At 38.3% G+C, this 23,966-nt stretch overlaps 1 protein-coding gene across 2 annotated transcripts in view; it reads right to left on the reverse strand.

Moving 5' to 3' along the window:
* Positions 1–17,174, reverse strand: part of kcnip1b (Kv channel interacting protein 1 b) — a 26,314-nt gene extending 9,140 nt beyond the window's left edge. The window contains exons 1-2 of one of the 2 annotated variants that reach the window (XM_005931908.2): positions 16,775–17,174; positions 16,144–16,373 (exon numbers count right to left, since the gene is read on the reverse strand). In XM_005931908.2, the coding sequence (XP_005931970.1) occupies positions 16,144–16,231 (88 nt within the window). In that variant the 5' untranslated portion in view covers positions 16,232–16,373; positions 16,775–17,174. Of the gene's footprint in view, positions 1–4,190; positions 4,900–16,143; positions 16,374–16,774 lie in introns of those variants that run through there. The other variant, XM_005931910.3, reaches the window with a different exon arrangement.
* Between the last annotated feature and the right edge of the window lie 6,792 nt (positions 17,175–23,966).

Below are 23,966 nucleotides of genomic sequence, written 5' to 3' on the forward strand. Positions count from 1 at the left end.
AGAAATGTAGTGAAACTGTGGGATCCTAACAGTCATATACGGAATATGTCAAATAAGTCGATAATGCCAAAATTCCAGCTTATGTCCATACCATAAGCTAAGCAGGGTCAGGCCTGGTTAGTAGTTGGATATGCAATGTGTTAGTTAGTGCTGTTGCCTCATAGGAAAAAGGTTCTGGTTCAAACCCACCATTTAGCCAGGGCCTTTCTGTGTGCTGATTGCATTTTATCCCTTTGTTTGTCTGGGTTCTCTCTGGCTTCTCCCACAATCCAAAGACATCCAGTTAGTGGGGTCAGGTTAATTGGTGCTTCTAAATTTCCCATAGGTGTTAGTGAGAATATTGTCTTTCTGTCTGTGTTAGTTCGGTGACAGACTGAGAACCTGACCATGGTGCACCCTGCCTTTTGCCCTTGGATGGCTAGGATAGGCTCCAAGCTCCCTCACAACCCTGAATTAAATAAATGAAAAGATGGACGGATGTCGGTTTTAGTCCACTACATTTCTGCAAAATGAGGTAACAAACTTTCAGAAAGCTGTAACATTACTATGCATGTAAGTGCTTTAGCTAACAACAGTGGCTTGCTACTGTTGTTAGCTAAAAGTTTTTATTTAGTTTTTATCTTTTTTTATTCAGAAAGGAGAATTATTCATGGTATGTTCATTGGTAGAGGAAGATTGAAAAGCTGTTGGCCAATAAGTGTGCACTTTCACAGTGAGATCCATCCCTTGCTTGTCACTTCCAGTTTCAAACAACAAGATGGTGAGACCAAAAATGCTAATCTCAAGGCTTAAAAATGGATGTCTCTGAAGGTACACCCATCTGCTACGCTGTTTAGTATTTCTAATAGATAGCTAACATTAATTTTATAATAGCTATGTAGATACAAGGTGCTAAAAAAGTCCTAGATTAACAAGCTAAATCTAACATTTTAGCCAGCTAGTTGCACTTGTACAGTATAAGCATGCCAGCTTTATTTTTAATATTGTGATGCTAACTTTATTCTCCTGTATTTTCTCCTGTGTTTCATTTAGTAAAAACATGCACTAAAGATTTAAATACTGCTTACATCTGGACAGGATGGTTGACACAGCTATAAAAACTGTTAGGGAGTAGTCATTTCAATGAGATTTTCCACATGCTTGGGAAACTATAGCAATAAAATGTTCACTAGAGACACACATGTTGCCTCTTACCCCAATCTGCCACTTTTACATGGCCTATTTGTCAGTGGTGAGATAGCATGGTGTCCATTACCATGCAAACATATAATGCGTTACTTTCTCTCAATCTCCCTTCCATCTTCCCCTGAGCTCCAGTTCCAACCCACTGACTCATGTTGTCATGGAGATAGATAGCCATAATAAATGTGAGCAGTGGTGGTATACTGGATCAACCATTTTTTAAAGGTGTCAAACACAATTTGTACATATATTTTCCCTGTGACTAAAAGTCTCACGGTTACATGAAAACAGAAAGACAAAGGTGCTGTTAAGACTCCACCTATGTCGACTAATCTTTCCTGTGGGCTGATTTCTCTTTCCTGTTAATGTGACAGTGTGATTAGAAACAGATGAAATGGAATGAGGGTGATGAAAAGGCAGAGGTGTTGATTAGAGAAAGCTGAGACAGGACTGGGAGGAGAGGAAGGAAGAGGTGGCAGAGCGTGAAGAAAAAACAAGAGACAAGAAGGAGAACAGCAAAGGGCAAAATGGGAAAACACAGAATAACATCGAGAAGAAACGAGAGCTGAACTGGGCTCAGAAGCACAGTCAGCAAAAGAATATGTTGCCTGAGGGTTTCAAAAACCTGTTGAATATATCATATCATATAACAGAATGATTTGATCGCAGAGTAAGAGTCAGGCAAAGAAATGCTGCAGACTTTTGCAGTGAGTCTTGTTATAAATGGTGCAACAACTGCTCTGCATGTGATCACTCATTAGCATGTAATGGAAGAAGGTGGGAGACGCTGAAATGGTGCTGATAATTGAAAGTGCGTGTACATGCTTTCTTACGCAGTCAGTGGCAAACACTGCAGCACTAATGAAAATGAAGGTCATGTAGAAGTCTATGGGAAAATTACTCTTGGTTTTCCTTATAAATTTATGGTCTTAATCACTAGTTTCAAGTCATAGTTGAATCTAACATGATCTATCACATCATCTTGTAAAGTATGTCCTATAGGCTGATGTTATATTTTGATTAGGAAGTTACTACCATATGAGTGTGCAGTGTCCCTCAGATCTGCCTCCTTCTCATCACATCTGGTTTTGGAAACACCAAGATCAAGGCAGACACTTTTTACAGTTCTGCATGCTTTGACTTTGGCATGATCTTGCTTTCTTCTTCCCTTTTTTCTTCTTTCGTCCTCTTAACTTCACGGAAGCAGCCGACTGCCCAAACAGCTAGCCTTGTTCCAAATATAATCATCCTACTAGTTTATCTAAAGCCTGCTACTTATGAGATTATATCTGGTTTCTTTAATCCAGCAGCCTTCTGGTGTCTGTAGCCATGAGGACAAAAGTTGAAGAAGTCACCGAGCTGGGTCAAAATCATAGTCCCCTACGTGATTCCTCACAAAACCCACAGCAGGCTGTTTGGTTTTGCTTTGTACAAAAGCTGACTGGGCTTTGGAAGTGCTGAATGCTGCAGGAAGAGCTGAACTGTTTCCCCTACCGTGTTGTGTGGACAAGCCCCCCCAATCCTAAGAACAGATTTTGACCTGAATGTTTTTCTTGATTTGCGACAGCAATCTCTCTGTGTGTTTCAAAGTTTTGTTGAAAGTTTATACAGGACCTTTTTCAAGACAAACCAGGTATAGCACAGATTGGCTATACTGGTCAAATATATACCAGTTATATTAGGGCATTAGAGAGATAAAAACAACAAGCCCTCTTCCTCTTAAAATAAGTTATATGATTTTGTGTATATACATATATAATAATAATATATATATAAGATATTATATTATAGCTATATTATATAATACATATCATTCCGCATACTACACTACTAATCATAACAATATAAATAATATACTCATACTACTAATATATAACTATATATATATATAGCATTTACGCATACTCAGTGATGAGCAGTATTGCTAGAAAAAGCTATATTTTGTATCCTACTTGTAGCTTACCTCTGACTCTCATTTCTTGTGTGGCTGTGGTACCTGTTTATCTCCTACAGGATCAGACTTTATCTGTCCTATCTTACATACCTCCTCACAGCTGGCACCACAACACATTTTTTAACAGACCACTTACTTTGAGCTAAAAACAATCCCTAGATGACCTGCTTTGCTGAAAGGTTATTTAAAGGCTCTTATCAAAACACAGACAAGCGGTTTCATCTTATCTGCATTTAAAGCATTACCGTCATACCATGGGGCATTTCATCAATGTCTTTTTAAAAAGTCATTATTTTGCTGCCTTTTCATGGTTCTAATCTCGATCTCCCACTGCCATAAATTCATCATTCCACCTGGTGGAGTATGCGCTCACACTCTCCCTTTATGCCCCTACAACCCAGTCTCCATGACAACAGGCTTTTCAAGCATAAGGCCAGGGAGAGGTATGATATGTGAGCTGCGTGTTAATTCAAATGCCCAAAACCTCGCTCCCTCCGTGTTTCTGTTTCGCTCACTCACTGGCGCGTTCGATGGGCATGCACCAAACACACACAGGCATAATTACAGAGACAGAGCAGTGATTTTGCTCTGTTATTTTCAAGGACATCTTTCTTCCATCCTGTTGTCTCTAAATCATTATCTCCGCACAAGTGCTGTACCTCGTCACTGAACGTGAGTGAGAGATGCTTCAACCTCCACAATACTGCTGCCACTTCTAGAAGTAAACATTGTAGATTTCTGTTTGAGAAAACAGAATCAGCACTACTGGCTTTTCATTAAACCTATGTAACATTTCCACGATTCATTATCCACTTATTTTTTTTCCTTTAACTTCATAGTTCAATTAATTAAATCACTTGGCAAAAACAGGGTGAAAGCATAAAGTCTCTTTGCATTGGATAAGCAAAGAAAATAACTAAAACAAACACATATCATGATTGGCAGCTGGTGTACAAACACTACGATCTTAGTGTTACTGTCAGTTTGGTCTAGCTTTCTGTTGCTCTTTTTGTCTCGTCTCCATCTCTTCTCTTTGTGACTAACATCGACGTACCTCTAGATGGTCTCCTCTGTTTGGTTTGCATGGTCAAAGTGCCCACCACTGCACCCATGTTGTCACTGTGGAAGCCAGGCCGGCCAAAACAACCCAGAGAGTAATAGTCCCTCTATTTACTTCACGATTTTGTCAGCCTGTCGTCCCGTCGCTGCCTCCTCCACGGCTCTGTACCTTACAGGATTTTTTTTTTTGCCCCTGTCAAGTCCTTTCACTGGGTCCAGATCTGTCACCGGGGGGACGCTTCTCCTCTTTGAGCTGACTCTCTTGAATTTCTGATCCCTGTCTCCAAAGACACACACACACACACACTCACACGCACAAGCTGCTCCTGCCTCTTTGCGCCACTCCCTCTGTTCTGTGCCTCACTCTACTCATCTGTCAGCCTTTACCCCCCCCACTCTTTCGAGCTCCCTGCCTCCTCATGCCCTTGTGGTATTGTAGAGTGGTGTAGTCACTAATAACGCTTACTGACATGTGAAGTGTGTGCATTTAAAGCACACACGTGTATTTTCTCAACCCAGTGGTTACTACTCCAAATGAGCAATTTGCTCCCTGAAGTGTGTACCATAATGAGGATGTAGCTATATGTAAGACTGCCCACTTGGGATGGCATTTGTGCATGCCTATGTTAACTCACCACAGGATAAAGGAGCACATCTTTTTCTCTATCTAGAAAGAATTAAAGTTAATTGTGAGATTTTGAAGAAATATTTTTAGAAAAAAAAACAAATCAAATGTGCTACAAACAAGAACATTTGTATTAAATGGTGCCAACGAATCTTCACAGAGTGGATTGCGTGTAACGTGGGATGGAAAGCTGTGGGGGTGAGTGATGCTTGTTTTCCTTCAAACTCAGAAAATAAAGCAGGGTTGCTGGACTGCAGCACAAACAACACAAGCAACAAAAAATAGCTAATCAGTAAAGCGTAAAATTTAGATTTCACTGTGGATTTCTGCAGGAGAATTCAAATGGTCTAAGTTTATGAAAGCTACTTGAAGGGCAGTTAGCTCAGTCTTTGTAAGCTGCTTGTAAAAACATTGAGATACACACAGAAAAAATGTGAATGATATTGCATCCAATCAAATATTCTACTGGCGGCCGACCAAAAAATGTATTGCCTTTGTCTCGCTCCTTGTTTGTGTATGTGTGTGTCTGTGTTTGTGCACGCGAGGTTCAGAAAACCCTCTCACACTTTAAAAAATTCATTGAGGGCCATTTTTTCAGTGCTGTTTCAGCTTTCTTGTTTCTTGAAAGTTGACGTCTATATGTTCTGTTCTGAGTATTAAAAACAAGATCCATGAGCAAAAATGATAATAATGATGATCAAATCCACACTGTATGGGAGTACAGATTATTTTTTACAACCTAACTCTGGAGCCTGACCCTAGATTAGCTGTGCAGTTCAGTTTCTTTGTGTGGGTAGTGCTGAGAAAAAGAACTTAACATGGACTAAATAATTAAACATGAAGTCATGCATAATTCTAAAATAATTTAAACTTCTCTCAACTTAGATATTATCTGAAGTTAGATGGATGTAGCCGCTGGATCTGAAAAGTGAAGCAAAATTAAGGATTTTTTCTTAAGGTTAGAAAGGGGCAACTATTTTGGCTCCAAAAATAAGTCTGATTGCATGCCAACCAATGAGAAAACGACCCTACTGCTTACTTTACAACCCCAGTAACCAGATTAGTAGCCCCAGCTTTTAGAGAATCCACAGTGATGTATGTTTTGTAAACTGTGATCTAATTTTGAGTAAAATAGATGATCATCATTGTATAGTCAATAAGATAAGTGACTGTATAGTGAATGGGGGTTATCAAGATCTACTGCTTACTTGGTGTCTGAAATCAAAAAAGCCAAGATGGTGAGAGCTGAGCGAGGGGCATTCTGCAAAACATTAAGGACCATCATGTTTTATATCAAGTGTCTGTCCTAAATTCTTGTATCCCAGTTTCATCCATTCAAATATAGTCCCTCTGTATAGTGACTTTCATGTAATGATTTCTCTGCCTTCTTCAATGCAGTAGTATTTATTTTTCCTTCTTGGATAATTCAGGAAGCATAAAGAATTCGTAAACTGTGTCACAGATGTTTCTAACTCGTTTATAATCTTCACCAAAAATAACCTGCTTGACATACAGAGAGTCACACTCACACACTTGCGATGGGAAATTAAGTATTCCGATTACTAAATAACCCGGTGTAATCCCTGTGACAGATGTTTGCCATCTGGAACAGTCTTAGTGCACTATGACAGACATTCAAGGACGCTGCATTGCAGTCTGGCTTCATAATCTCTTCAAAATCTTTTCTCTAATTCACATACAACCCCTTCTACAAACAGTGGGAAGGACACACTTGGACCTTGTACACTAATCAGCCATTATTTATGATTTTATCAGTCATGTTGTTTTCCATTGCAACTTTGGTTAGTGTTTTTTTTTTTTAATAAAAATATGAGATGAGAGAGGTGTTATCTATGGTTCTGAAACACAGCTGACACAACTGCTTGCTCTTTCTTTCATAGTCAGTATGCTCTGAGCAAAGCAAGAGGCACATTTGTGCACTGCCTATACTGTGTGTTTAGATTTAGTCGCTCCTGGTTCCAGTAAAAAAATCCCTTTATGCTTTTGGAAAATTACACGATTCCCTTATGAAAAACCCAACATACAGGCAGCAAAACCAAGAGATAAGTATACACACCCCTGCATCTGGTCTCTAAGATTGGAATAGAGTCCAGCCTGACATCCAGAACTAACCTGGGCATTGAGTTGCATCCCACTATATCTAGCCAGTACCTCTCAACTGCAAGAGCTCAAGCTCCTTACTCTACGGTGAGGTAATATTCCATGCCCCAACAACCACTTTCAACAGCTGGGGTTTGACCTGCCAGGGGCTCTGCCCTTGACCGCCACACAGCATACACACATTGCAGCCCAACATGGGCCAGTCCTCTTGTGGATTCATCAGATATCAGACATGCTGTAGGGATTTGGTGCATTGTGTGCTCGGTGGCTGGTTAAAATAACACATTCACAAGAAATCCTGTAATTTGAATGCAAATAATGATAGTGCACATGAAAGACTGTTCTTTTCACTGCCACATGTCCTTTTATTTCCCAAAGTGTTTCATTGCTCCATCTGCTTTTGGTATTCTGTATGAATGCATGCTCATGCACGCATTGAAGGCAGCTCATCGTTATCATTAAACTCCTCTTACTACTTCCTCTAACAGTTATTTCAACCTTAAAAAGTCCTGCAATTGCCATGTAAATCAAGTGAACCAAATGATGATTGGACAGGAATCACTTTCCCTCCAGTGGGCTGAGACAGCAGTTTCAGACCTCATGTGGCTTTCTAGTCTGACTATGCAAGAACTTGCATCTTTAAATTATTTCGTCTCGTCTTCTTTCTTTAACCTGACATTCAGTTGTGTCCTTTTTAGAGCTACTACTGAGATGGGAATTATTACACAACAGCTTTTGAAGCTAGTATAGCAGCTTTCTGGAAAAAATGGGGACATTCCTGGAGTTTGTGGTGCTTTTCACTGTCCCTGAATGTCCAAGTAAATTTGTGTATATTAATTACTTTTGTTTCTTATGAAATACAAAACCAAATAAACTAAACATAAATGGGTAATATATATTTTACTGTTAATACAACTACATACTACTTCTTATTAATGCCATTATTAATATAATAAGCTGAATTACAATGATTCTTTAGGATTCCATAAGGAACGTTTTAATAGAATAATCTCAGGAAGCCATCTCATATGATTTCAAAGTAAGTATGTTTATTTTTTTATATATGATAATACAAATGTTTAAAAGGAGATACTTTTAAAATTAAATCCTATTTTCAAAATGTAAGACTCTTATGAAAATTAAGAATTAGAAATGCATTTGTTGTAAAGTAAAATTAAATGGATGGATGGACCTGTACACCTGCAGTACCTTCATGGCCCACCAGATGCCATCAGCTTACACCTTGGGAATCACTGGTTTAATGCGTCATATAAAGATTAATTGGATGGTATCATTTTCAAGGTTTGACTGATGATTAAAGCTTGTTTTTATTGTAATAACTATTTATTAATATAAGAATACAAATTTAAGCTTCACCTTTTAAAGATTTAAGAAAAACTAAGCCTGAAGACTGTGTCTTATTAGAAAGCTGTGGCTCAACCTTTGTGTGTATCTGTGACAATATGATGCTAATTGTAATCCAAACACTGAGACTGGAGTCACTTATCTGTAATGAATGCTATATAACAAATCTCAGTAACATTTGAAAATTGTTAACAAATTCACAGTATAGTGAATAAAATGTTAAGCATCTAGATTTAAGTGTCATTGTTTGTTGTCAGATGTGATAACAAAGATCAGATTGGAAATAATAAACTAAAATACATGATACAATTATTATTGATGAAGACTATTTATCATATGTACTAAATTTGAATGCGTTTTTATTAATTGTGGTTATTATTATGCATTCACCATTAATGAAGCTGCTTTGGCTTCCATCACATCTTTTGATTTACCTGTATTTGATGACTTTTGAATCTTTAGGCGAGTACCCACAGCTCCCCTTTTTGCCACTTTGAAATGTGTATTAAGTTATCTGTGAGTGCAAAATGATGCTTTATTTCAGGAGGCTAGATAATAGTAATAATACTAAAAAAAAACCAAAAATGCATCAAGCATCTTAAAAACAGACAGTCACAAATTTAGTGTGAATGTTCTTACAAAGTGTTTTTAACCCTGCAAGACAAAACCCATCAAAAATAGCCAGAAAATTCAGATTTTTTGGAACTGAGATGTTTAATAACCCCATAACAAAATCCACAAAAATCATTTTGCTATGTCATGTTGTGTGAAATTATTATATATTTATTTATTTTTTTTTATATATCACATTTGATACATTGGAGATTGTTAACAACAATGTTAATTTTAGACAAAAAAAGAATTTTGTCCATAACATTTTGAATTTATGGCAAGTATTGATCATGTTGATGAGATAGAGGTCTCAGAAACTCATGTATGAGACATGATACAAAGTGCATTAGAGGGTTAGGTTTTCTCAGCAGAGAACTCTAACAATGAGCTCAAGTTTCTAATGCTGTGGTGTTACTTATTAAACGACAGATGGCAGCAGAGCGTAACAGGTCCTGATGCAAGCAGCAGCTCATGTCGCCATTCAAAGCAAGTTTTGCTCCCGATTTAATGCATCACATGCAAAAATCCTCAGGGAACTACTAAATATGAACATGAAAGACGAATTCCACAGAAATGTGGCTGAGCAAACATAACCATACTGGATCGAATAGCCATCTAACCATAGGAGATTCTGCATATAAATACCAAGTAGTAAAACAACGTGGCTGGACAGGAGTAATAGTGGGGCGAAACACGTATACACCCACAGAGGAGGAAAGTGCAAGAGATAAAAATAAATCTAGAAGAAGACGGTTACATAAAAGTATGTAGTGAGGTGATGTAAAAAATTAAAAGCAGAGACACACACTGTCAGCTCCAATCCACTGATTCTACAGTCACAAAAAAAGGGAAAGAATCAGAGGAGAAAGATTTTTTTTTAACCCCTTAGCAGTCCTATTAGTCCCCTAAACCATCCAATGTCCCGTGGGCGGTACGTCCGACTGCTAACAGTTTAAGGAAGATGGTTGTAAAACTGGAGTTTAATGCCAGATAACTCTTATGCGGGTTTTGAACAAAATAGATGCTACGTTAGAAGAGCTTGAGCCATAGATTTGAATCTATCTCTGCAGTGTGTGGTGACAGAACCACTGCTGCAAGGTTATGCTCTTAGAGGACACATGTGACTTGTAATAGTGAGAGACAGGTGCAGCATGTGGTCGGGTAGGAAAGGTTTCTGTCTTTACCTGCACTCTTCCTGTTTTCAGAACCTGGGTCTACACAAAAGACAGTATAAATCTATTGTATTTGTTGAACCATGCATTTTTTATGTGCTTCCCCAGATGTGTCTCGTTTCCCGTATCTAAACAAAAATGATTGCCAGTTTGCATGATTGCATGATGTGAACTAAATTTTAAAAGTAGATGTTGAAGTTGTGATAAAGATAATCTTTACCTCATGAGTTTGAATATAATGGCAAATTTAATTTTATGGGTATAGTTTGCTAGGTCCATAGTAAGCTGTGGCTATAGTAAACTATAAACTCTGTAGTTTATTGTGTGAGTGTTGGCAAACAATTACAACAACAGACCTCATTGAAAACATGCTTACAGGGAAGAAGCTGGTTGCAAATGATCCATCCATCCTTCCATCTATCCATCCATTTCAGCTCCTACCTAGGGCCGTGGAATGGGTGGAGTCTATTCCATCTTAAAAAAAAAAAGACATGCAACCACAAACCCACCTACAGCCTACATCTACACGCTAACTGAATTTCAGGAAACGTGATAGAGATGGATCATGAGCAAAGGATGGAAGTTTTAATTCTTCCAAGCAATCTAAAGGTGATTGTTTTGTAGGTACAAAACTTTGCTTGTTTACAAAAACAGCAGGGACATTTCAGACACCTGCTTTAAGCAACAATGCCACAATTTTTATCTCGAAATAGAGGATATATATTTTCATGCAAATTGATGGGGTAGTGTTGAATCTATTTTTTTTTACCATTCAGATCTGGGAGTGGTCTTGTGGTATTTAAGAAATGATATTGTTTTAATTGTGAAATTCTTTTAAATACATTCAATGTTAAAAACACAGACATTTTTTTCCTAACGCTAAACTGTATGTCTGCTGTTGTGGTTAAACAACACATTACAAAAAAGTTTGAAATAGTATTTGTTAAAAGTTGTCCTTAATAAAATTAAATCTGTGTGCTGTTCCAGTTTCCTTGTCAGTCATTTTGTCAAAGTCCCGTCAGTTCAAAAAGAGGTTTTTCTTTACTTTGTCAGGTAATGCACAGCATCAGATTTCCCATTAGATTTGACATTCAGATTCCCTGGATGTTGCACTACAACATCAGTAGGTCACAGCAAAATATATATAACTCACTCAAAATATACCTCACAAGTCCCTCCCTTTGTCTGAGGCCTTTTAGCTGGTTTCTCACGTGCTGTAAAATTCGAAAAAGTTGCCTCTAGCTGAATGTTTGAGGCTGCACTCTGCCATCTTGCTTTTAAAATGTGCTGTGAGAGGTCACTGTCTCTTTTTATAACAACAGGGAGGACAGCCATTTTTAAATGTGCACTAACATGAATGCAAGGTCAGAGCAACTGTCAAAACACTGAAGCTACTAGTGCTACTCCTTTGTATCTTTACATGGAAACTATTTTTTTTATTTTACAAGGAAAGCACTATGTAAAGAGCATAAAGTACAATGTAATGTTAGAAACAGGAATAACAGTAAGTCAGCTGCAGCCCCGAGGCATATCATAACTACTGTATCCTCACTTGGTTTGCAATGTTTAAAGGTCTGAGGATGAATATGCATGCTGCTGAACTTAATAAGACTTAAGGCATAAGACTAAAGATAAGACAGTTCATTTTTGTCTATAGTGTATGCAAGGAAAAATGCAAAAAACAACATAGCATATAGCTGTTAAAAAAAGTCTAAATAGCTTGCTTGTGTGTTAATGTTTATGAGAACATATGTGCATGTTTTCATGTCTTCATCTGTGCATACTTTCCTCTGCCGCAATCTGGAAGCAAGTGCTTGTGAAATCTGATTATAATTAAACTGTGCAGAGGAAGGGCTCAAAGCTAAACAAGACATTGTTACTTCATGCTGTAACCACACATTACAAGATCAACCCCCTCTATGTAAGCACCAAAATCAAATTAATACCAATGATGTTTAAAACTTTGAATAATGTTCTGTTATCATTCCTCCTGTGACCCTGAATTGGATACGTGGAAGAAATATTATGTTTGCCTGTGTTTTTGCATGGATGGATAGTTGTGCCTGTTTATCTTGAGCTATGGCAATGAGAAACTAACATTGTATAAATGTAAAAATTCCAAAGGTTTAAAACCCCCACTGTGGCATAAAATCATAGATTTATTAAATCCCAGTTTAGACCACTTGAATGTATTTTGACCAGTGGTTCTTAATTAACTCTGTGACATTTAATTATGAAGCTAAAGCCCAATGCGCACACATCTTAACTTTAAGTCAGTAAAGGTCAGCGAAGCACAATAGAACATTTTGGACAGAAGCAACAAATGTCCAGATGCACAGTATCAAGCAAGTGGATACTCAACATAATTTACATTACATTTGATCAATTATGCATCCTTTAAGAATGCAAAGAAAAATATAACTAACGTCTACAAATAATGAGAGAACCAGATATCATCTTGATAACCAAGTCTGCTATAAACTGTAATCCTTCATTCCTTTGGTAAAGGATTAGCTCCTAACCATAAAAAAGTAGGTTTGGGATTGTTTCAGTCAAATAGCTACGGTATGCGATTGTGTTGCATGACCTAGATAGTCAGCCTACTCACTGCCATGAGTTGGTTGGATAATTTTTAGAATAGCTCAGCGGCTGACTAAAACACCAGTTTATATCACATAGGTTCATGCTACAAAGGATTTACATACTATTTTTTCTTCTTTCTTTTTTTTTTAACATTGCAGATGAAAAAACACTGGACAAACACTGCACATGTAACAGAGTAAGTAAGATTTTGGTTAGTTCATTATTATAAACCTAAGCCTGGCTGGATTCCTGCTTAATTCAGTGCAAAACATTGAGCTTGTTGCTCCTGTAAATGCATATTTGCATTTGTAACACAAGCTGTGGGAAATGTGTCAACAGATTCATCCTTCATTATGCATGATAGTAGCTGTTTATGTGTAAAAACGTACAGTTCAGGCATCATGCTGTCATTGTCAGTTTGTTGACAGTATCTGATGTGTTTCTCAGTTTGCAAGTTTCTTTCTTTGCCCTGTGAAAAATCAATTTCTCAGAGTGCTTATGGCTGCAAATAATTTAGAGGTAGATAGTAAGAGTATCCAAATGCTAGTCAAGAAGTGGTATAAATACATAAATTTGGAATTTGTGGCCCACAGCGAGTGTTAAAATGAAGCGCTGCCTGCACCTGCACAAATATTTTATGCTCCATACATGTGCGTAGGGTGAATTTTAAATTTATATCAGACCACAGGTTCTTCTGAAAGTGAGAGCAGTACTGTGTTTGTGTGTGTTTTTTTAGTCGTGACATACTCGCAGCTGCACTCTGACATCGTGACTCAGCATTTGATTTTTGCAGCTTAGGTGAAAAGTAACTTTTTAACTATAACTGAGAAAGGGGCAGAAAAAGCAAACAAGCACTAAAGCATGATGAATGGAAGAAGTTTAGAGTACACCACAGCCTCAGCCTGTGAGCTATGTGCAGATGAGAGATAAATGACCTCATCATTTAACTCAAAGCCACTCAAAGCATGCATGTCATACAAGAAGGAGAATTTCCTGGCGTTTTTTTTACTTGTGTTTTTCTGCACATGTGAGTCTCTATAGCGAAGCTTACTAGATGTAGATGAAAATTAAAAGTATACAGATATGTCCAAATGAAATATTGACATATCTGAAATATCTTATTAGCTAAAGATAAGTCACATAATTTATGGAAGGTCAATTTTTTTTGTAGGTGGTCCTCAATAAATTTGAGTTCCAAAAAACTGTAATCATTTTTGGTTATTATCTCAAAATTTGGGGTTTGCAATCTCAAAATTTCAACTTTTCCCCTCAAATTCAAAAGGTTGATATACCTAACCCAACACCAACTGTAAACACATGCAGTACTGTGGTGACGTTTATGCTTCAGCACAGTAAGCTAACACAGTAAAAAACAGCATTTTCATGCAACCTATAAGAAACGCTAAATTAGTATCATTCAGGTTTTTTTGCAAGACACTTTACAAAAATGTAATTTAGCAACACATCATACATAGATCAAAGATTGAAGAATGATTTAAAAACAATGAAGAAATATATGACATGTAGGGCTTGAATGTGTAAGTTACATTTCTAGTGTATCAGTTCCCATGTTCCAGACAGTTACATAAAGCTGTGTGAATAAATAGCAACATTCAAAATGTTTGCATTATTTCCTTAACTTGGTTTGGTTTATCTGCTTTTACAGCTTTTATGCTTAGGTCATATTAATGCAGAAATTTAAACACAAAAAAAGTACAAGGGATTCATAAACTCTTTCCTGCAACTGTAGCAAAGCAAATGCTCTGTAATTTTTAAAGACACGATGACAGAACATGTGCCTCTTGCTTAATAGACCACACAATGGCTCAATCGTGGAATTCAAATTAAATCTATGTCAGAAAAACAATCCTATTACAGTCTTAATATGAACTTTCAGCGGAATGAATGATGGGATCATAATTTGACAGATTTCTGCTGCTAGGCTTGGACTAACAGGCACCCCTTTCTTTTCCTGTTTTTCACTCGGTGTGGATTTATGCCATCATTGCATTTCAATTCTGTGTTTTCTCTCCACCGCATTTTCTCTTTGTACCTTTCTACAAGTATCTCTGGCTTCTTGGCTGTAAGTTTTGGATCTGCAGCTACTAGCCTCACCGACCTGCCCAGTATTGATTGCTTGTTGTTTCTCACTGCTCTTCTTTTCTCCTATAGGCCTTCTTATTCCAACACTTGAGCCTACAACCACTTTCACATACGCACTGCAGGCCTGAACCTTGTTAGGACTATGGCACCACATTTGGGTAGGTATTTGGCTATGCAGTGTGAAAGATTTAGGAAACCTGTGGTTGTATGCAACAAAACAAAACAAACCCCCCCACCAGGCTTAGCCAAATGGCTCAAACATCGCTTTTGCAGATTCTACGGGAAAGAATTGCAGACTTTCAGCTACATGCTGTAGCTGTTTTCTGTCACCAGGGGACAGTGTCACAAATAACTGATCTGTGGGCTACACACAGCGTCATCCGAGTTGTGCTGTCTCCTGAGCAGTCTATTCGGGCGGCTTCTTCACAACCCACACAAAGTATTTCCAGTAGTACGAAGCGAGCTATTTCCTGTTGTGTTTTCCATGTGGCTACTGAATTATGTTTCGTAGGTACGTTATAACCATAATCCTTTCTGAAACCCTGCACTATAACCTACAGCGTAACCTACTCTGTAAGCTGATGTGTCCCTCCTCAGGAATGTTGCTACATATTGCATCGACTACACCTGCAATGTGATCTGTACTGTCACTTTGTCCCGCTCATTTCTGGATAATTCTTCTTCTGCCACCATTTTTGAAATTGACTGGAGCGAATGGATCAACACCATCGTCAGCTGATGTTTTGGTGGTGAAATTGCAGTGCAAATGGGGCTCACCGCGGCAACAGTATCTGTCGCTTTCATAAGCTATGTTAAAGGCTCTACGTTAAGTTTAACACAGACATATAAATTATGCTTGAGAAAGGTAGAGGCAGTGGCAGATGGGTAGGCTTTCTTCAATTTATCTTTAGGAATCTTTGAGCTTCTTTAATTAAAGCAAAACTGAGTGCTATTAGAAGGCAGCTGAAATCTGTCACTGATATAAAGTACAACAAACAGGATATCAGAAAACAGGGACACTTACTAGCAAATTATTTTAGATCAACTGCAGGAAGACAACATTAAGCTGATCAAAGCATTGCTTTGTAGGGGGCGAGAGAGAGAGTGGTGGTGGAAAATGTCCAACATCCATCCACTTTTTGCCAAGTGCTTGGTGACAGGGAATAATTATTTTTCTATATCAAGTAAAGTTTGGCCTAACTGTTCAAAGGCAATACTAAACTATCTTGTGATGTGTTGCCACATAAAGAAAAAGGAACTGAACTGAATTCACATGCATACACAGGAGTACCCATAAGACCTCACTGTATCTAAGTTAGCTAACACTCAAGAGGCTCAGAATATGTGAGTGCATCAGTACAAAGTACCTTTTGTGAGGGTTCCTGAGACCAATCTCTGCAGGGACTGGATTAATTTGAGCACCCCCTGTCTGCAGCGGCTGGTACAGCCAGCCATCCTGAGGTAGATGCAGTGGCAGATGGGTAGACTTTCTTCAATGTATCTCAAGGAATGTTTGAGCTTCTTTAATGTTGCCCGTGATTCTTATCACAAAAACGAATCTGCTTCATGTGACATCATGAGGTCCTTCAAGCAGCTCCTTGTGAAGACAAGGGATACGATTAAGCCTTTGCTCCACAGCTTATGTGCAAGACAATTTTACTTACAGTATGCTTCCAAGCTGTCACACATTAGTACCTAAAGCACTCAGGCGTGTTCCACTCTCTCATTCAGAAAGGCATGCAGAAACACTCAAAAGAAAAACATACAAATATACACAAGCAGTAGCCAAACAACTAGAAAATGTTCAACATTCCCTGTTCTCTGGCTTCAGACCGTTACGTTAAACTTTTTAAAAAGCAAAGTTGCTTTTCACAGACCAAAATAAGTGAGAAGATAAATAATTAAAAGGACTCTAAAAGTAGAACACGAAGCGCTTCGCCCCCCTGGAAGTTCTGTCGGTCCAAGAAAGAGCAGAAAACCTCATGCAGTGCTTCTTACCTCCTCTGTCAGTTTGTCTCATCACTTCTTTTCTTGTCCTCCACTTTCCTTTACCTTCTGTCCTGTTAGTTGTTCTGACTGTTGTCCCCTTGTATAATATTTTGGTGTAAGGTTTCCCTCTAAACTGCAATGGGAACCCTGCGGCTGTGATCTGTCGAGGAGCTCTGCTCTGGTGCTCTCAGCAGATCTGTACTGCAGAGAGCGCCAGCAGCCACCACTATACCCACCCTGCCTCCTCGATGCTCCCTCCTCCTGTCTCACATTCTGCTCTTAGTCTGGTTGATGTGCTTTATCTTACCTTTTTCTTGATCCTGTATATTTGCACGATACACCAACTGGGCTGAATCAATCAAAAGAAACAAATAAAGGTTAAGCATGGTGGATTATAACTGGAGCACTAATTCAATGTGTAAAAGGTTCCATACGGAGTTTCCAGATCTTCTCCATGTTGCAATAACAGAGCGCTTTATATTAAAGTGGGCACTCTTGGTCCTCTGCAGTTACACTCAGTGTATTAAAATGTAACCTTTTCCTAATAAAACATCAGGAATGTGTTTTAAAGCACACGTGTGCTTCATGAAGCCAAGACTTAAGCCTGAAATTTTAATTGTATGTGAAATACTATTATTTTGACCTTGCAAACAGCTGATTTATTAAATTCAGTTATTTGCATTGAGATTTTTGAATTATTAAAAAAGTGATGTTTTTTATTTAGCATAATAAAGTGTTTAAATATTATTATCATAAACCTTGTCGTACCCATTAAAGATTATTTTTTGGTGTAAACAGGTAGGAAGATGAGAAGATGATACTGTGCATTCGTGTGTTATAAGGTTTCCCAGAATGTATTAAATTAAATACCATGCAACCACATGAAACAAATGGAATAAAACTAAATTAGGAAATTACATTAAAATGTATAATGAAACAGCAGCTATACCAGGACACTATTACCTGATCACCTTCATCGTGTTCATCATTAACCAATATGGAGAGTAACATGCACAGACTGCATGCATTTTTTTGTCACTCTCTTAATCAAACTTCTATCAGAAATGAGACTAAATCCTTGCTGAGACAGAACCACGCTCTGTGCCAAATTCACTTTCAAGCAAGCAACACACAGTAGTCTACTCTATCTCCAAATGACTCCAAAACAGGTTATGTAAGCCTGGGAGTTTGCTTTTGGAGACAGAGCTTTATGTTTCTCACTCCAGTGACCTGGGGAAATGCTCAGGGAGAGCATGACGCAGTACTTCCTCTGTCTGTGTTTCTCCCCCCCCATCCGGTCTCGTCTTTATTTAATGTTTACAGATTCTATTTATCTTCCAAGGTCAGTGGAATATTGTTGTGAGTCTCTGTCTGATACTATCTTCATCCTAAATGTCATCATCAATACATTCGTACAATAAAGAAAATAAATAAATAAATAAAATAAAGGAAGCTTAAGTAAGACCATAGCTTTCGTGACTTGAGGTGGTTGTTCGCACAATTCTGCTTTGATCCCATGGGAGGTGCACTTTACTCAAAGAGTGGCATGGTAAAAATAGAAGCACAGAGCTGGCCACATTGCCAAAAAGAATATGTGTGGAGGATATCGGCAATCAAAATTCAATTAGAAAATATGAAAAGGCACTTTTGTAGGTATGAAAAGGAAAACAACAAAATGCTTGGACACTGCTAGCACTGGGCGCCCACAGAAACGCAAAGCAGGAGATGAAGCATAGCTGAATATGTTTCCAAACCAACTTCATTCTAAGCCAAAGACTAGAAAATATGGTGAAGCATATCTTGCCTTTGATTTCACCTGCACAAGTGCAAAGGTAGGTCTCCCCTGCAGAATTGGTTTTCCCTTCGTCAGGAGCACCGCTGGGCTCTTCAAATCATGGACAAACAGTATCCCACATTCTTGATTTTTAGTTCACAAACACTTGTTGTAATGACTAACTACTCCTGGAGATGTTAGCTCTTTATACAGTAAAGTTACAGTGGGATAAAAATAACATCAGGCTGATCCTGCCACGATTTGTTCCCTCGGTTTAAATCACGGACAAACAGTATCTCACAGCTGTTTATGTTTTTAAACCCATTTTGCACAGAGAGGCATTTTAAAAAAAAATGTATTGATAGCAATGTTGAATATTATTACACAGGAAAAAAAAACAACTACACGTAAAATAATCACACTGTGAGGCCTCTGCCTTTGTAAATGGAGGGACAGCAACTGCATGTAAAACCTGAAGACAGTCAGATTAACAGTATTTCGTCTCTATCTGCCATTCTGCAATCTATCTCATGTAAACAATAACAAAAGGCACACACCTTTGACATTGCGTGACGAACTCTGTATTACTCGTCCACACATAAAAGCAAAAAAGGAGTTTTAAAAAATCTCCATTTTCGGTGACGAAACAGCTGCGTTTTCAAAAATACCCCTGTAGGTGTGGACGTAGCGTAAAAGAGTTAGTAGGTTATTTTAGTACTACCTGCAGATTACTTGTATTTGCTTAATTGTTTACTAAATGATTGAGGTGTGAAATAAACCGCAATGGAGCAGAATATGGGTGTGTGTGGTTGGAGGATGTGTAAGTGCGTGTGCGTGCGTGTGTGCACGCGGGGGGGGCGGGCGGGAGCATTTTCATGTAAAATAAAGGGGGGCCCAGCAAAAAAAGTTCGGGAACCACTGGATTAAGGTGACCCAAAAATGTCACATTTATTAAAAAATGTCAGATTTATTAATTCTTGGTTATACTATCTTTCACAATGGAGGATTATCCATGGCCATTGGCTAGCAACTTGAGGTTGACAAGTCTTCAGGAATGAGGAAAAGTTTCACAGTCCCATATACTCTGCTGGTCCAAGATGGAAGTGGTGAAAATGCTAATCCAGCATCTAAGATTTGATGTATCCTCCCCATTATTTCTGTGTACGCTTTTCTTGCTTTAGTTCTAAAGGAGTTATTAAAAGCTGCTTATGGTACACTTCAGCTTTTCTTCAGTGTCTTCAGATTTATGATTAGCAAGAGACAACTCATCAGTTAAATCACAGGGTGACTTGCAACTTTCCTTTCTACCATGTTTTGTGCCGTCTGGAGATTGTAACTGTTTCAGAAACCTGCTTCTTTCCCTTCAGTCATTCAGACTGCAGCCTTATCTGTATGTGCAAACAACAACTGCTCTTCCACAAGTTCCAGCCTTTGTTTCATGGACACTTCTGTGAAAATTACAGAAAGGATATGGAGTATTTAATGGATGGCACTCAAGCTAGCTGTCAGACACAGTAGCAACAAAATTGCAGTAATTTACAAGCTGAAAAGAGAAGTCAGCGTAAAAGTGCTTTAAACCTGCCATTCTTTTAAATGGGTAGACAGGGACAACTCAGCTGGTTGCAGAAACACTTCTGATTGTATGGGAGTCTATAGGGAAACAGCCCTCATCTTCATTAATCATCAGAGTTCAGTCAACACAGTGGCTTATGTCATGGTGGCTATTTCCATGTCTTATATACAGTCTATGAAGCCAGCAACAAATAAAAGATATGTTAAGTTCACGAATTTCTGTTATGAGATTTCTTTACAGGTTGCTTTATCATTAGATGTGCTTTCCAACAAAGCTGCAAAGCACCTTGCGAATCCAGAAAGTCACCCATTGGCATTCTCGTCTGCTGCTTCATCCACATACTCATTGTAATCATGTCTGCCCCGCAGAGACCATTAGTAGCCATGGCAATGTCAACACACATAGAACTTGGATAATTCACTGGTCTAATTTCTGCACCACTTCTAGAGAGTGTGCTCTGTGGCATAGTTATTAGTACAGCCCTTCATCAACGTCATAACCCAAACCAATTATTTGATCTATCATTGTGTACCAGGCAAAAGTGACATTAGTCATAAAAAAATGTTGGCAGCAATATTCTACAAAGATCACTAAAAAGAAGCCAAAGGAAGTTGAAGAGAGAAGAACTGGTTTGGTCATAGTATCCATGGTGATGTATGAATCTGAATAAATGAACTGATGAAATACTTTGTCACATATTGGCAGAAAATATTGTTGCCATAGTGAAGCACATTCCTCAAGCACAAAGAAGGCTTTTTCAAATAGTGCATATTTTGAATCAAATTGCTTGAAAGTCGAACCCCCGGTGCTCTTTCCTGCACTCATTCTGATGATCCTGGCGAGGGAAGCTACAGATTTTTTGCCATTTCCTCGGGGTTATCTGTTCAGTGCTGTCAGTATGAAAACAACTGCTGTTGGGTGCAGGCATCCGCACAGCTGACCCCTGCAGCAGCAGTGTGCTGCCTCCCACACTCAGATGTTAAGTCTTCCAAGCCCCCGCACTGAGCATGCTCAGACAAACCAGCTCCTGGATCTCTACAGGAGTTTAGCTTAGCAGTCATCTGCGCATGGAACGATGCGAAGTGACAAGAACAGTGGGAAGCCATGGAGCTGAGATAAGAAGCAGAGCCAAAAGCTAGACCGGCATACAAAAATACACACAGGCCCACGATGGCAAATGGAGTATACATAGAAAAATTTATTTATTTATTTATTTTTTGCTCTGTCAACGCACAAGTCCGTCCGAAACCAGACAGAAACATAAAGAAAGACGATCTTGTGTAAGCTGCTACAGTAAGAAAAGAATGTTGATATAGCGTAAGAAAACACAACTTTATTAGTAACATGCCTTTGTCCCATTTTCAGTACTTCTAAACCTAAAAGCAAAACCTGTAAAGTTGTACAGTTATTCCGGCTCTCCCACAGAGCTGCAAATCTGTGCACTTCCTCTGCTGCAGCTGACACTTATGTAGGTAGAACAGAAGTGCTGACTCCACAAAGAAAGCCTGTACTGCATCAGAGAGGAAGGCACAGCACAAACACGTGTTACAACCTTTTCAGTGCAAACGCAAAATATCTCCAGATTAGGCTCCAGACGCAGAGTGCGGTTGTTATCGGAAGCGTATAGCGTAGAGTAGTTCTTTCACTTTTATGTGTTAATTCTAAAACAATTGTAAAACCTCCGTCAACTCCCAGTGCAGCCTGCGGAAGAAATTTGTTTAATTATCCATGGCAGCTGCTGTCCTGTTTGGGTCTACTGGGGACAATTAGGACGTGCGACTTAACAAACACCAGCCAACAGCCTCCAATCACATGCAAAGGCAGTATTAGCAAGCGTATGCAGACTTTCATGATGGCACTGAAACCAGAAAAGGAATCTTATTTTAAGTTATTTTTTTCTTCACCTCACCACCCACCTTCTCCTCCTACTCCGTTGCATAATGCATGAGGATATTTAAATGCTCTTATCACATTCCCAAGACAATAAACAGATAGATACCAAATAAATGAACAAATGGCAGCGACTGGGCACAGAGTATGTGAAAATTAGAGAACGCTTTTGAATTTTTAGACTCACATAAAAACAAAACAAAACAAAAAACTGTATTTATGAGCTGATATCATTTCTATTAGTTCTCTTTTCTTATCTTTGACCTAAGGAGAGTCAGTGTGGACTGAGACATAACCTTCAATTCGGATCTTAATTAAATAATAATAATCATAATAATAAAAAAAAACTCTTTGTCTCTTTCTAATCCCAAAGCTGCACATTGGGTACATTCCAGAAGGGTTCTGATCTTAATGACTCGAGTGGTCTCTAATGAATCCTAAAGACCTGCTAAACTCTGCCTCTGACTGCTGTTCCTCGTCCAATGCATTATGCTGTCAGAGCGCTCTTTTAATATGTTGATATTAGTTATTGCAGAGATATAACCACAATCAGCAGACTGTACCTTGATTTACTGATATTTTAATAATCCATAATTGTTGATTTCTGCTTGTTTGCTTTGTGCCACATGGAGAAAGACTAAGGCCTTGAAAAGCAAATACGCTTCAGATGTTAAACAAGTCATCAGAGAGAAAGCTGGCTAACACTGCCACCTGCTGGAAATATATGGTTTGTTCACTGATATTTTCACTGATATATGGGCATCTAGAAGAAAACACAAACAAACAAACAAAAAAAAAAAACAGTTGATCTTGGTGAATCATCTCTGAAAACTATTCCCATACCTGCTCAGCCACTCAGGGTGAAGCTATGAAATATACTCCTATGAAAAGAATTAATCCACTATATAGGATTATTTTGGCCCAACTAATCCTATAGTGGATTAATTAGAGACTGATCCTTTGGCAATGTAATGTAATATCAGGTCATTCAGAAGCTTGTGTTGAGTCATTTTTGACACATGGTTCCACTTCTGTAAATGATGGGTTCAAAAAACTACATCTTGCTTTGATTTTTTTTTAATTTGGCTAAATTCAAGTTTATTTGTGTAGCTCCAAATCGCAATAGCAGTCACCTCAAGGCGCTTTATTCTGTAAGGTAAATGCCCTACAGTATTACAGAGAATAAATTCCCAACAATAAGATCATCCCCTGTGAGCAAGCAGTAGGGAAAAACTCACTTTCAACAGGAAGAAATCTAAAACTAAAACTAACAGTTAACTCAAGTTTCCACTTCAAGCCAGAATCACAGCATAGTAAATTGTTTACTTTAGTTATAGACTTTTGTTTTGAAAGATCATTACCAAAAAAATAAGTGCAATTAACAACAACTCAATCTTATTAAAGAATTTCATAGTTTCATATGATGGTTTTTGCATAGTTTCAGACAAATGAGATTTAACATTTTGTGCCAAAGTGAAACTGACATGACACACATTTTTTTTCTTTCTTTTCTTTTTTTTTTTTACTGTGTGCCCTTAACCCAGCGGTTCATCTTAAACACTGGTAAAAGAGAATTTTATTTACAAAGATAACTGATGCTGAAATGGCAATCCTCAACAGCAGACCTGCTGTTACGCGTATGTGATGTGACATGTATGTGCGGTGTTACATAAACGTGGACAAATAACCGTTCGCACAGAGACACATTCCAAAGCTATAATAATCCAGCTATTGACAGTTAGATAAAAGTGCTGCTCTTTGGACATTTAATTTTATTTATCCTCGGCCCTAGAGGTGTAATGCTGGAACTGACGATACACAGGTAAACAGAGATAAAGGATTGCACATCTGAGACTATAAAAGGTTTCAAATGTATCAGGCCTTAAATAAATAGTGAGGCAAGTAAAAATTTTGGATTAGAGCACTTCTGAGCCAACGATGCGTTTTCATAAAGGCCATGATGA

Source organism: Haplochromis burtoni, unplaced genomic scaffold, assembly GCF_018398535.1.
Source record: "Haplochromis burtoni strain Fernald_Lab_line unplaced genomic scaffold, NCSU_Asbu1 Contig_152, whole genome shotgun sequence".
In the NCBI taxonomy this organism is placed as follows: domain Eukaryota; kingdom Metazoa; phylum Chordata; class Actinopteri; order Cichliformes; family Cichlidae; genus Haplochromis; species Haplochromis burtoni.